General features: G+C 43.0%; 1 protein-coding gene across 1 annotated transcript in view; it reads right to left on the bottom strand.

Annotated features, from left to right (window-relative positions):
* Positions 1 to 6,717: 6,717 nt before the first annotated feature.
* The window catches only part of trim46a (tripartite motif containing 46a), a gene marked incomplete at both ends in the record, with an annotated part of 19,499 nt that continues 11,216 nt past the window's right edge, over positions 6,718 to 15,000 (bottom strand). Inside the window, 4 exons of the mRNA XM_080426373.1 lie at positions 6,718 to 7,153; positions 8,265 to 8,332; positions 9,278 to 9,507; positions 12,050 to 12,379. Of these exons, the coding sequence (XP_080282499.1) occupies positions 6,718 to 7,153; positions 8,265 to 8,332; positions 9,278 to 9,507; positions 12,050 to 12,379 (1,064 nt within the window). The remainder of the gene's footprint in view (positions 7,154 to 8,264; positions 8,333 to 9,277; positions 9,508 to 12,049; positions 12,380 to 15,000) is intronic.

Here is a 15,000-nt window from a genome sequence, read left to right as displayed (position 1 = left end):
GATCTGCTATTTTCAAAAGATGTCTATACATTTTAAAACTTGTGAAATGGGACATTCTGCATAATGAGTACTTTCTACTTTTGGTCTACTTTAAGTATATTTGATACCAATACTTTTGTACTTTTACTCAAGTGAAATTGGAATTCTGGACTTTTACTTGTAACTATTGCGGTACTGATACTTTTACTTAAGTAAAAAAAAGAAGTGCTTTTTCCACCACTGATAAGTGCTTACATTTCATTTCCATTTATTTGCTGTGTTTTGATCTCATGACAAGTCACAGACATTCTAGCAGCAGAGCACGTGGAGGAAGTTCTCATACCATACAGTCTAGAGACGTCCAGCTACTGCTGACACAAAGGACACACAGGGAGACACACATTGTCCCTCCCAACGCGTCACATACTAATGCTGGGGACAATGCACATGCGTTATGCGTCACATGACGCATAACATTGAAAACACCATTAACTCTTTCACTGCCAGGAATTCATTCATTCATTTTTTCGTCTATACCGCCCCCTTGCCAGCGAAAACGGCGATTTACTGTACCTTTGAAAAATCATGGAATATTCTCCGTGACCGCCGTCGTCACGGACAGGGGCTTGTTGCACGCACGGGGGTCCGGTAGCGTCGAGAAAAAAAAATTCGCCGGCCGCGACCCTCCATTCCAGAGCTATGGCCAACAACAGAAATCTGAAAATGTGAATTTAGTTGTGATCAGGTGATTTCTGGGTGTACTCTTCTTCGGTGGTGCTTGGATCATTCACGTCGTTTGGCAGAATTGGCATTTGGACGTCAATTACGTCTATTACATCCTTGGCAGTGAATGAGTTAAAGGCGATGTACTGTACGTGATATTTTCTTGTTAAAATAAGTCTTGACTATCTCTATATTCTCATAGTAATCATTCTTTGTTCAGTAACGTGGGTCTCGTCGTCTCTCTCCATCTCTTTCGTTAACAGAAAATACATTTTCACGTCGGGATATAAATTTCATCCAATCAGGAGAGAGAACTCAGACAGGATACAGGATAATCAAATGAAATTGGACGTTTTTGTTAAAACAAACAAAACAAAAAACGTTGCTGACAAAATATGAAGTGGAACACTATAACATTGAAGCTGATAAATGATCTTTGTGGGGTTCTCTCTCCTGATTGGAAAACAATTGTTATCCCGACCTGAACATGTCTTTTCTGTTCTACTAAAGAGTTGCGGAGACCCCTGTTACTGAACAAACACTTTATAGCAACGATTACTATCAGAATATAGAGGTTTAACTTTTTAACAAAAAACTTGTTTTGGAACAAAAACATATCATTGACACCCCTTTAAATCCATTGAATATGAATCATAAAACATGAGAGAGAAGCAGACTTGAGCTGCCGACGCTTTCACGTCCGATACGGACATGAAAGGTATGTAGACCAAGCATGAAATATGAACAGATAGAAATGTGACATGATGCTAGATGCAACCAGAGCTCTGTGCAATGATAGCCACACACACACACACACACACACACACACACACACACACACACACACACACACACACACACACACACACACACACACACACACACACACACACACACACACACACACACACACACACGTGCTGCATAATAATTACACTTTATATACTGTATCCTACCTTAGTGTGCACACCTTACATAGTAACATTTCATATCAAAATACAGTCAGAGCCATCCCTTTGTGTAAAATTAGAATATAGACATTCTCTTGCATCTAAATCATATTTTACATTCCGTAAACTGAACATAAAAACCAAGAGCAATTAACCTTCAGTTATTCTATGCAGTTATAACATGCCTGTCTATATGGAGGATTTCACTTTGAACTGGTCTGATAATGGGTCACCTAGTATATTAATAAACACCATTATATCCCCATATGTCAAGTTTACTGATTAACAAACGTTGTTAAACCTTCAAATTAAAGGCCAGAATTACACATTCATTACTGCAAATCACCAAGTAATGTAAAATAAACGTTATAACATATTATGGAGTAATAACCAGTTATTACTGAGTAATAAACAAATAAGTAAGCAGCTTTGAGGTTGTTATTTCCTTGTGAGTGATAGCAATGACAGTTATGAAGTTAAAACAGGCAGACAGTTATTATAGTGTAATAACTGGTTAATTTAGTGTAATAACTGGTTAATATGTATATCATACTCCTATATTACTTGGTCATTTCTGTAGAGCAGTGGTTCACAACCGTATCAGCATCGGGACTTGAAAATCTCAAAAGTTTACATTTTCAGAGCATGTTTAGTTTAATGATCAATCAATCTATTGTGTTCCGGCTTGGATCAATGGGAAATAACATAGTATACTTTAAGTAAGTATTTATCATTATCACAATGAAAACTAATTTTTCAAGGTTTTTAAGTAAACAAGAGGAGAAAAAAATGACTTTTTTCCCTTTTTTACATATATTTTTTAAATAATATTAATGACATATCATTAAAATCTTGCAATATCCTCACAACCCACCAGTGGGCCCCGGGCCACAGGCTGTGAATCCACGCGGTACATAGTCATTCAACAGTAATCTAAAGGGTTAACATCATTTCTGTACATGTGCAACACATTCCAACAGACATCATTCTTCATCATGTAAACACTTACTGAAACGTATTTATGAAACAAGTCCTCTGACATCTTTTAGCTGTAGTCTTATTATTATTATTATCATCATTATTATGTGTCTTAGTCTCTGTTGTAAATGTGAAACACAGGTGAGCGTGTCTGTACTGTATGTGAGACATACCATAATGCCACCAACACACCAACTCATTGTACTTGACACATTACACCACCACACTCACTACTAGAGTGACTGTGGTGTAATGTGTGTGCTACACCAGCAGGGGGTGGTACGACACAGAGATACATTGTGTATCTGTGTGTAGAACCACACAAGCCAACTTCAGTTTATGTCAGTGGTTCTCTAAGTGGGTTCCAGGGACCCTCAGGGTTCCAAATGGACCTGGACCCTTACCGGTCCATTTGGTTCCATTTAGACACTCTCCATTATTTATGGCGGGCCTTGAAATGTAAAACTCAGAGAACCGCTGGTTTATGTGCAACCTTTCTATTGGATATATTTCTATCTTTATCGATCGACGTGTGTCTTGCAGGTATTTACTCTGAGGTACACTGACTTTCCCTGTGAGTGAAATGTCCTCTACAAAAAAACAAAACAAATAAATTAGACTTGATTGGAATAATTAATTACATTCTCCTGTTCCGTGTTACATGCGCGTTGTTGCTGAGATTACGTACGTAGAAAATGCAACCTGATAAGGTAGAAAAGTAAACCGTAACAGTGTGTTTCTTAGGTGGAGTTGCAGTCCAATCAAACTGACCCCGGAACAGATAAATAAGGTCATAACGTCATCCAGTCAGAGGAGGGTGTGTAGAAGGGCCAAGATAATAAAGCTGCTTCAGTGCTCCTCCAGTCACTTGTGCATAGTCTGAATCCATCCACAGTTTTCATAGAAACATCATCGAAACGTGGACGGACACAGCAGGGGGGTAAAAAAAAAAGTCTTGTCGACAGAGATCTCAGTGAACAAGACCAAGAGCAAGTGTGGATGCACAAGAAATGTGATCCATCACGGCCAATGTTTAGGATCAGAACCTACAGTACAAAGCACACCGAGGGGGTCCCTGGTGGATACGGACAGACCATAATAATACTCAGAAACTGGGCTGCAGTTCCACTGAGGCTGGCAGCATATTCCAAACAAAGTCCAACTGTTTTTGGCTTTCCGCGGGTCTTATCGAAATGAACACATTTCATTTCACAAAGACTGTGGCTTCATGCTGGGTTCTGAATGTTAGATGCTGGGTTCTGAATGCTTCTTATATTATCTTAGTTTTTCTTATTACAAATATCATTGTTTTTTAGCACAGTATACTTTGCGGACCGCACACAATTGCATTTCGCCTCTTCTGCCTGTATGAGAAGTGACAAATAAAGCCTTCTTGATTCTTGATTCTATTGTGTACATGTGCTGGAGTCATGATTTGACCACAGATCACTTCTGTTTGTTTACATCAGCGTCCAACATGCTTTAACATAATTCTGTAATCTGTTTCGCCATTTCAGGTGACAGACATTCGACATTGTGCATGCTTTACTGTATCTCTCCATTAATTCATTGCCACCTGGTTGTGTTTGTAGTCTCTCAGAGAGGGATTACAGAGGGAGTACCTCCTAACCTCCTCAGACCACCTTTCTTCATAACTGTCCATACTGTTGCCGGCAGATTTAATGAAATAAAACAACATGAATCACGATGTTCGCATTGGCGTCCCTGTGGTGATCTTCAGCTAGTTAGAAATTATTGAAGGGGCAAGGCAATGCGTTCTACTCTTTTGCTCTGCAATCATTTTGTTCTTACTGACCTGTGACAGTGCCGAAAAAAAGACTTTGTTTGGAGTATGCTGCAAGCTTGAGCTGGCCCAGATCAAAGATTCTTGACAAGGCAGGATGACACTGGCGAGCCCTTTCAAAAGAATCCAAAGAAGTCATTGTAAATGTGTGTCAAGTGTAAATGTGTTCAAACTGCCCTACTCAGTTGCAAGTTTTGTGACGAGACGGAGATATTATACTGTACGTCGAAGTAACAAGCACAAAAGCAGTTAACCATGAGGACATTTTTTCATGCAAGCAGTCCTCTTTCTTGGTTGGTAAAGCAAAATGGCTCTGCTCCTGGCGTAGTTAACTCCATGTCTGTGATTCAACATGGTTCACCTCATTCTCACAGCAAGGTCACACTACAGTGACAACTCCAGCTGGGGCAACATCTCACCGTGCGTCCGACGGCTGCGTCTTGGAAAGGCACCGAGTTCGGCAGAAGCGGAAACTGCACCGCCCGGCTCGGGCACTTGCTCGGCTAGCACCTCGCTTGGGCATGCCTCACCGTGTTCAAATCTGCTCCTGACTTGTTTTAAGTGTCTTTACTGGCACTTCAACCTATTATGAGTTGGGGAATGAGAATGCCTCCGCATTCCATGGTCAGCACAGTCCGATAAACGGTCAGATTTTGCCCCAAATCGTCACTATATTACTACCTGAGAGTGAGAATGTATTGCCAGAGACAACATCGGCTGACGTGTTACCTTCTGAGAGGTCTGGTTCACGCATGAGTACATTATCCTCGACAATATTCAAAACATTTTTTTGTGAATCTTTGATCTGACCTGAAAGTGTAACCATGGTCGCAGTGAGAGTTCAGTAAACAATCAAAGATACTGTCTGGACAGAGTCCTACTTAACCACTTGAACCCCAGCATCCCTATTCTGCAGGGAACGTTCGCCAAAAATGGCCGATCGGTGATCAACAAACAAAGCTCATATCGGCTATTTCTGGTGAAGAAATCTGGTGTGGAGGAACAAAAGCGGTCCAAGAAGAAGAGAGAGTTTAAGTGGTTAAATGTGAACACAGTCCTCCTTCACTGTCTGAACATACATTTCATTTTTTTTGTGTGATTGCTAATACAGGTGACAAAAGTTTAAAGTTGGTTTTCAAGTGTTTTAAAATGACATGCAAGGCTATGATACAGGCACGTCATACAGATGCTGTTTAAGAATGTAAGTTTGACTTCCTGTGTCTGGATCCAAGCAGATAGCCGGGGTACAGACTAGAGGAGCCCGACCAATCTCCATTTCGCAGAGTCCTAGACCACCGATTACTCATGTTTAAAAAAAAAAAATACATTCGAATCAATTTGAAAAACTTAAAAAAATATTCTATTTGTAAACATTTAACTTTTTAACAAAAAAAAAAAATCAAACACAAATAACTTTTTGATAGATTCATTGTTTTAAGTAAGTCTATACTGTAAAATATTCTTCAATATATGAAAAGAAACATTTAAAGCAGCACTATGTCACTTTTTTGAATCTGTATGGTAGAGTATGTTAATACAATATAACTTATACAATTGGTTTGGTTGTATTTTGTCTTCCCTGCTCTTCTATTGAGACATTTAGATGGTGTCAAAGGTCATGTCTCACCTGGACACATAGGATCTGATACACATTTTTACCTGAAGGTCAAGATTCAATGTATCCCCCTTATCCGCTATGAGCTTGTAGATCTGCTATTTATTTTTTATAATCGTGAAAATCTGTGCAAATCTGAATATATATATGTTTTTAAAGCAAACATTTGTAACTGAAATCTTTGCTTCTGGGGGGATTCTACAAATGCCTTCTAAATCCTAACAGTTAAAACAAACAAAAACTGTTGCTATGCAACTATGTTGCTATATATCAGTGGTTCTCAAACTTTTTCATGTCAAGGACCCCCAAAATTATATGTATTTGGCTGCCGACCCCCCCCCCCCTCTCAAAACATGTTGTTCCAGGGACCCCCAGAAGCAAAGATTTGAGTTAAAAATAATCAGTATTTTTGAATAGACAAAGTATAAAATAATGGTTAAAGTGGCAACACAGGTGCGTTCGCGGTTTTAATGTGTTAAGCCCCATTTGAAAAGTTTTTAAACTTGAACATTTTCTCCTACAACGACAGGAAAGTAAAGTGGATTTGCAAAATATCGGTCGGGCTCCAGTACAGACCTCAGATCAGCGTCACAGACACACTTTGATCATTGAGCCAACTCTCTCACCCCCCCCCGTCCCCCCCCCCCCGCCCCCCACCCCCCTCTCTCTTATTTCCCCAGGTTCGTGGCGCGCGATTGGATGGTGACCCTGCGCGGCGGCGGCTCGTCCGTGCTCCGATTGGCCACCAGGTCCTGCAGCTGGAGGGCCCCGCCTCCGATGAAGCAGAAGGCCGGGCACATGGGGGCGGAGCAGTCCACGTGCCCCTCCCACAGGACGCGCAGGGAGTGGGCGTCGTAGAAGGAGACCCGGCCCCTGTCGAAGTCCAGGCACACGCCCAGGCGGGGGGGCAGGGGGGCGGTGTGGGGGGCGGGGCCGTTGGAGGACGAGGTGTTGCCGTGGTTGCCGTGGTGGTGGTGGGAGTGGCCGTGGCCGTGGTGACCCGGGGGGAGGAGGATCTTACCCATCCCGATGGTGAGGAAACAAAATGGAGGGGCTTCCTGAGCCTCTTCGGCCTCGCTGTCGTGTCCACTGTCTGGATCACATCTAGAGGAGAGGAGAGGAGAGGAGAGGAGAGGAGAGGAGAGGAGAGAAGAGGAGAGGAGAGGAGAGGAGAGGAGAGGAGAGGAGAGGAGGGGAGGGGAGAGGAGAGGAGAGGAGAGGAGAGGAGAGGAGGAGAGGAGAGGAGGGGAGGGGAGGGGAGAGGAGAGGAGAGGAGAGGAGAGGAGAGGGGAGGGGAGGGGAGAGGAGAGGAGAGGAGAGGAGAGGAGAGGGGAGGGGAGGGGAGGGGAGGGGAGGGGAGGGGAGAGGAGAGGAGAGGAGAGGAGAGGAGAGGAGAGGAGAGGAGAGGAGAGGAGAGAGGGGAGGGGAGGAGAGGAGAGGAGGGGAGGGGAGGGGAGGGGAGGGGAGGGGAGAGGGGAGGGGAGGGGAGAGGAGAGGAGAGGAGAGGAGAGGAGAGGAGAGGAGAGGAGAGGAGAGGAGAGGAGGAGAGGAGAGGAGGGGAGGGGAGGGGAGGGGAGAGGGGAGGGGAGGGGAGGGGAGAGGAGAGGGGAGGGGAGGGGAGGGGAGGGGAGGGGAGGGGAGAGGAGAGGAGAGGAGAGGGGAGGGGAGGGGAGGGGAGGGGAGGGGAGAGGAGAGGAGAGGAGAGGAGAGGAGAGGAGAGGAGAGGAGAGGAGGGGAGGGGAGGGGAGGGGAGGGGAGGGGAGGGGAGAGGTTGTACTGTCTAAATCAAATGGTGTACATGTGCCCCTAGGGGTATGTGGAGGTACGTACGTGAGAGAAAGTGGTAAATGGAATCATTTATTTTACTATTATGTTAATTGATGAAACATTGACTCTGTGCAACTGTAAAAGTGTCAAAAAACATCAACAAATCTAAAACGTGTCATTTAACTGTAAGCAACATTTATTTGCACATTATTGACATTAAAACTGGACTAACTGAAACGTTATGACCACAGTTTAAAAAAAAATCTGCTCAGGAGGCACTAATTACAACTATTTCACTTACAATTTCTTATTATTGATGTTATCTTCTTCAAAAGGAGGGTTATCATCCATTCATAGTGTCATACAGAATGATAGCTACGGGGTGCTGAACCACTGGTTCACTGTTACACACCAATGTGTATTTACTGTATAGGAGGAGAGCGTATACCTTGGACTGGCCATGTCCTGAGGAAGATGGAACCATTCCTGTAGCTTAGACTCCTGTCCTACGCCCACCTGAGACAGACAGACAGACAGACAGACAGACAGACAGACAGACAGACAGACAGACAGACAGACAGACAGACAGACAGACAGACAGACAGACAGACAGACAGACAGACAGACAGACAGACAGACAGACAGACAGACAGACAGACAGACAGACAGACAGACAGACAGAACAATAGTCTTACTGGTCCAGTTTGACTGAGTCCTTTCCTATTTAATTTAGTTTTGCTGAACTTTCTCAATTATAACACTCATGATAATGAACAGTGGTGGAAAAAGTACTCACATTTTTTACTTAAGTAAAAGTATCAATACTGCAATGTAGAAATACTCTGTTACAAGTAAAAGTCCGGAATAAAAAATTAGTAAAAGTACAAAAGTATTGGTATCAAAATATACTTAAAAGTACAAAAGTAAAAGTACCCATTATGCAGAATGTCCCATTTAACACGTTTTCAAATGTATAAAATATCTTTTGAAATACAAATATTTTGAAAATAGCAGATCTACAAGCTCACAATGCATCGCATTGCATCGCATTGCGACGCATTGTGACGCATTGTGAGATCGGCTATTTTCAAATGGCAGAAAGGTACAGTATATAGGGGCTGAAGTGGTTAAAGTATGTTTTGTAATAATAATCTACATTTACAAAGTAGGCCTAGCTAGTAACTAAAGTTGTCAAATAATCGTAGTGGAGTAAAAGTATAATATTTGCCTCTGAGACGTAGTGGAGTAGAAGTAAAAAGTACTGAACATTGGAAATACTCCAGTAAAGTAAAAATACCTCAACATTTTACTTAAGTACAGTAGTTCAGTAAATGTACTTAGTTATTTTACACCACTGATAATAAACCACACGCGCGCAAACACACGCACGCACGCACATACACACACACACACACACACACACACACACACACACACACACACACACACACACACACACACCTTGACCAGGTAGGAGCTGGGCTCCACTGAGCACGCCCAGTAGTGTCGGCCCTGCGTGATGGCCAGGTCGGCCACCAGGAGGTCGGAGGTCAGGTGACAGGAGGTGAGGGCTCGGTCGGCCGCCTGCAGGAGAGAGAGGCCCGGGACGCTGCGCGCGTACGTCTGGCCTTTACCCAGCGCCAGCCGGTCGCCATGGAGACCCCAGCGGGAGTCTAGACAGAAACTCAACACTGAGCGAGAGAGAGAGAGAGAGAGAGAGAGAGAGAGAGAGAGAGAGAGAGAGAGAGAGAGAGAGGGGGGGGGGGGGGGTGTTGGAGGGAAGGAAGAAAGGAATAGGAAGAAAGGAATGATTGAAAGAAGGGGGGTTTGGGGGAATAAGGTAGGAATCAATGGAAGTTCGATCCACCAGTAGGGACAGTCAGAGTTATCTCCTCGTGAGATGGAGATAAAACCATGGAACCATGCAGGTTCAGTCGAGTTCAGTACATTATGGGAGGAGAGGAGAGGAGAGGAGAGGAGAGGAGAGGAGAGGAGAGGAGAGGAGAGGAGAGGAGAGGAGAGGAGTATTCAACGGGACCAATAGAGAATGGTCCTGATGAAACAGTGATGATGATTAGCTCTCAGCTCCCAGTCTGATGCTGGTTTCCAAATCTCCGCCGGATAATCTTGTGTCATCAATAATGTCATCATATTGACTTTGCTAGATTAGGTGCAAACAGACACACAGGGGGAAAGTGCTGTGAGAAATCCTAATCCCCCCCCCCTGCCTTCAGCCTGGTGGAGATAACCAGCGACTAGTATAGTCCTGGAACAAACAGGTGAATGGAACTAACTAACCAGCTGATACATCTGAACACCAGCAGAGAGGTTGAAAACTGGTTTCATTTGTGAAGTAAATTCAGAATAATGAATGATAAAGAGGCAAAGATAGGAAATGAATGATAAAGAAGCTTCCCAAAAGGATAGCAGGAAAGACTGATAGAAGGAGGAGCAGTGGAAGGAGGTGTAGAGTTAATTGGACGTGCGGGGAACAACAGAACAAGGAGGTTTGAAGGAGGTGAAGATGGAAGGGATGAAACAATAACGATAAGAAAGGAACTGTGGAGGTAAAGAGTTGGAGAGAGAATATATTATGTGAAATTAGTTCATCAAAGTTGACATGAGATGAGAGAAAAGGCATGAATACTGTCTCCTTGTTTTGTAGTGTCATTTTATTGTTTTCTGGTTCTTTGTTGTAGTTGGAGTGATTTACAGTTGTGTTCCTCTTATTTTTAAGTAAAGTTCTAGTGTTCCCTGTTGCCTGCCTTGTCTTATCCATCGTGCTAATTGCTAATGGAGTTCACCTGTGTCCTGCAAAGCCTTTCTGTTCCTTTCCAGTACATGACGTTTGTTGTTGACGTGTGTTATGGCTCCTTATATTTTGTTCCCCAGTGTTTTCCTTGTTGGATTATTAGTGCTCCTAGTGAAACTTATATTATACCTATAGTGCTAATAGTGAAACAATCTCCAGTTCTTGACCTTTTGCTTGGCCTTTAGACTTAGCCTTGTGCCTGATTCTCCTGTTTTGGTTGCTAATAAACCCTGGAGTTGGAAGTGCCCTAGCTGCCTCTGCCTGTCCTGTGCTGTGCTTGGTTCCTACACCAGTGGTTCTCAAACCTTTTTGTGTCAAGGACCCCCAAATTGATGTGTATTTGGCCGCGGACCCCCATCTGACAAGGTTTTGTGTCCGGGATCCCCAGAAGAGAAGATTCAAAATTGTTCCAAATTGTCCAAACATTTTGTATATTTTTGCAAATATTTTCAAAAATAGCACACTTTGTGCCGCGCTGCGAGCTTGTAGATCTGCTATTTTTGAATAGCCAATGTACAGTATACGTAAATGGATGAGTGGTTAAAATGATTATGATGCTGTATTAACTACTTTTGCTGGGGACCCCCTGGAATCCCTTCAAGGACCCCTGGGGTCCCCGGACCCCACTTTGAGAACCAATGTCTGTCCTACAGTATTCTCCTGATTCGCACCATGATAGAATTAACATGCAATATGAGCAAATAAAATGCTACGAAAATATATAGTTCAGACACAATTTCACACTTTATTTTGTTGCTGTCAGGCAGAAACCTCGTATCTCCACGTTTTTGTGTCACGTTTTTGTCTCCACATTAGTTGTGTGATAAATTAATGCAAGAGTGTCACACAAAAGTGGTGAAAATAGTGAATCTACAAGCTCACAATTTGTCGCATCACAACGAATTGTGAGCTTGTAGATCGGTTATTTTCACTATTTAACTTTTTGTAAATAATAATAAAAGGAACAGTTTTGGACATACAAGGTTTCCACCTGACAGCAGTGATACGTAAGACGCAAAAAAACAAACACAATGAAACTAGAGCCACTATATCTACAGGTGTGACCGAGCCATGGAGTGGAACCAGTTTATCTACTGGTGTAAATAATACCAGTATATGTGTCGGTCGAACTATAAAGTGTAACCACTACATACCAGTATGTATAACAGTACGTACCAGTGTCTCTGTCAGGTGGAAACCTCATATCTCCAATACTTTTCAGGATTCAAATTAAAAAAGTATCCAAAGTAGCAGATCTACAAGCTTGAAACACGTTGCTTCAAGCTTCGCTTTTCGGGGAGGCCAAACCGAGCTCCTGTTTCTACACAAAAAAAGGAAATGGTGCCCCCAGAGGCAAAAACGTATTTTGTTTTTTCTCTTTTGTTTTACCCAATGGGTTCCCAGATTGGCGTCAGTCTCACCTGGTGCAGGCGGGGTGTGCAGGTAAACGTCTTCGCTGTATTCTCCAAACCCCGCCTTGTTACATCCTCGGACCCTCAGCACGTACACGCTGTCCATCTCCAGCCTGTCAATCACGGCGTTGGTCCCGCCCACCTCGTTTATGCGCTGCCACGCCGACGCGGAGTCGGGCGTCCGGACCCCGCCCCACGTGGCTCCGGTCAGTCCCGAACGCCGCTGGTACTCGACGGAGAAGTGCCAGGCCGGGGCGGAGTCCTGGGGGAGGCGCCAGCACAGGAACAGCTCGTCGTAGGCCAGCGTTTTCTGAGTGTCAATGACGGGAGCCAATGGGGCTGCGGGAGAGAGGGAAGGCGGGGTTTGTTATCTTGTTGTCTAATAATGATAAATTAAAATTGTTGTCGGGCAGAAACGATATGCAAATGTCTTGGTCATTTGCGACACGTCAACGCAACACTGTAACCCCGGCAACGATGGGCAGGCTGATAACGTGATGCAAAGTGTGCAAATAGGCACGGTTAGGTTTCTGTTCGAGTTCTGTCGAGTCTGACGTCACATCACAATGGAGAACCCTGACGACTAACTCAACTTTATCTAGCGCTGAATACATTAAAACCTTCTGGGATATTAAAGGGCTATTTCACTTCAAACATGTTTGGGGTCATTTGAACGTCTACTCTGGCTTTTGTGAGCACCACAGACAGTTTTTAAGTTGCTTGATTCAGTATTTAGATATTAAATGTAAATTTGATCAAACACGCCCCCCTTCCTATATAAACCCATTGTAACTTGAAAATCCATTTGAACCATGTTAGTATCATTGAAAACACCCTTCCTTGGTTCTGGTGCCTGATATTGGCCTTCTAATGCGTGAGGGGCCGTGTTTTTCAATATTCATTTATTTTTTTAAAACCAATTTATTTTTCATAAAAGGACGGGTGTTTTCAATGAGTGGTTTAGTCAGTTCTCTCAGGCTCTTACTGTATGTGGCATTCACTGCTTCATCTCTGTTTCGTATATTAAATTAAATGTTCCAAATCTAGCAGTTTGTGCATTAATCCTTTTATGAAAGCAATTATGTTGGATAATCCCTTAAGTATGGCCTTGAGCCTCCCATTCCACACCCATTGATGACACAGACAACCAATTAGTCTCGAATTAGTCTCGAATCTCGGTCCTTAACCACTCTATATTTGCTCTACTTACTTACTTATTAGCTGGTTCCTGTTTTATGTTTGCTGGGTTTTTTGTATGCTTCTACTGGTCCTATTATTTGTGTTGCCTTTTGACTCTGTTGCTGAATTGCTGAATTATCCCGTAGCAGAAGAAATACATTATTTGGATATTAATTAAAGGCATAGTATGTTGCCCTGGCCTGGGTTTACATAACAAAACGGCAGTGGCTCAGGGGTAGAGGGGTAGAGTGGCCGGGTAGAGTGAACTGGAAACCGCAAGGTTCCCAGTTCGATCCCGGGCTGGGGGAGCGCTAACAGAGTTAGTGTCGAAGTGTCCTTGAGCAAGACGCTAAACCCCTAATTGCTCCCGATGAGCAGGTTGGTGCCTTGCATGGTTTCCTCCGCCATCGGTGTATGAATGTGTGTGTGAATGGCACAATCAATGTAAAGCGCTTTGGATAAAAGCGCTATATAAATGCACCATTTACCAATATAAATTTAGGTAACCCTTCCTTTTACAGTAAAGTAATTAACAGGTAATTACCAGGAACCTTCCATTACTAGGTAACTACTAAGTATTTTCCTGACAACTACAAGGTAATTAGCAGGTAGGCCTAATTATAAGTATTTACTTTTTAATTACATGGTAACTACCAGGTAAATGACCTAGTAATTACTAGGTAATTACCAAGTATTTCCCTGACAACTACCAGGCATTTACCAGGTAATTATGAGTATTTACTAATTACCCAATAAATACTTCTTATTACCTGGTAGTAACCTGGTAATTATCTGGTAATTATCTGGTAATTACCGTACTGTAAAAGGAAGGGTTACCTACATTTGTATCAGCTTGCAGAACTGATCAGTAAAGAGACGCTGCAACTAGTCGTCACTTTCTCATCACTTTTTCCTCATGGGAAAAAGAGGGCTCGCCAATGGCTTCCCATGTCCTCTCAGAATATGGCATCTAAAGAACTACGCAGCATATGGGATCTAAACATACAATGTCTATGGTAGTCACTGTAGGATGCAATACTGTGTTCGGCCACTGTATATATCTCTATGGTAAATCTGTGACGCTGTTCCTCATTCGGCCCAGCCAATGAAAGGGCTAGCTCAGTTTTGCAGAAGCAGAAGCAGACATCTTGTTTAGCGTTTATGCGGACAGGATCACAGACTGGCAAATATCGTTTTATTTAACGATAGAACGCAAAAGTACATTACTAAACACATGTATGACATAGTGTGTTTAGTCAGAATGCTATGCTGGCCGTGTTCGATGAAGAAAATGGTTATGGGACGTATTTTGGACCGCGTTTGAAACGCTGTCAAATTCGCTTGGTAATTTGCATATTCGGTCTAGAGCGGACACGGAAACAGCTGTTTGTGTTCATGTATGTGTGAGTAGAAATACATACATTAGGAGTTTACCGAGACCGCCCCTCCCTATCTGACGACATTGTCAGCACTCTGTCTGATACAATAGCCTGGTTAAATTATTAGATCATAAGAAACTCAAGTTTATATTACATAGAAATTAATAGCTTGATAAGAATGACATTCGCTATATGTCTTTGAAACAGTATAGTTGATAGTACTTTTCAAAGGGGTATAGCTTGCTGCAAGCTGATATGTCATTTCTTGTTGTACCTATCACTTCCCTTTATAGCAGCAATTATCACTGGAGTAGTGGTGTTAACCTGCAGAAATGTGTCCTCTAGCTGTATTTTTGTGTTTCCAATGGTATTTGTGCATTACCAGCTAATAACAGCGCAAGG

Source organism: Gymnoscopelus braueri (genome assembly GCF_963280865.1).
Source record: "Gymnoscopelus braueri genome assembly, chromosome: 4".
Lineage (NCBI taxonomy): Eukaryota > Metazoa > Chordata > Actinopteri > Myctophiformes > Myctophidae > Gymnoscopelus > Gymnoscopelus braueri.
The sequence above is the reverse complement of the archived record's forward strand: the minus strand, read 5'-3'. Positions and strand labels throughout refer to the sequence as shown.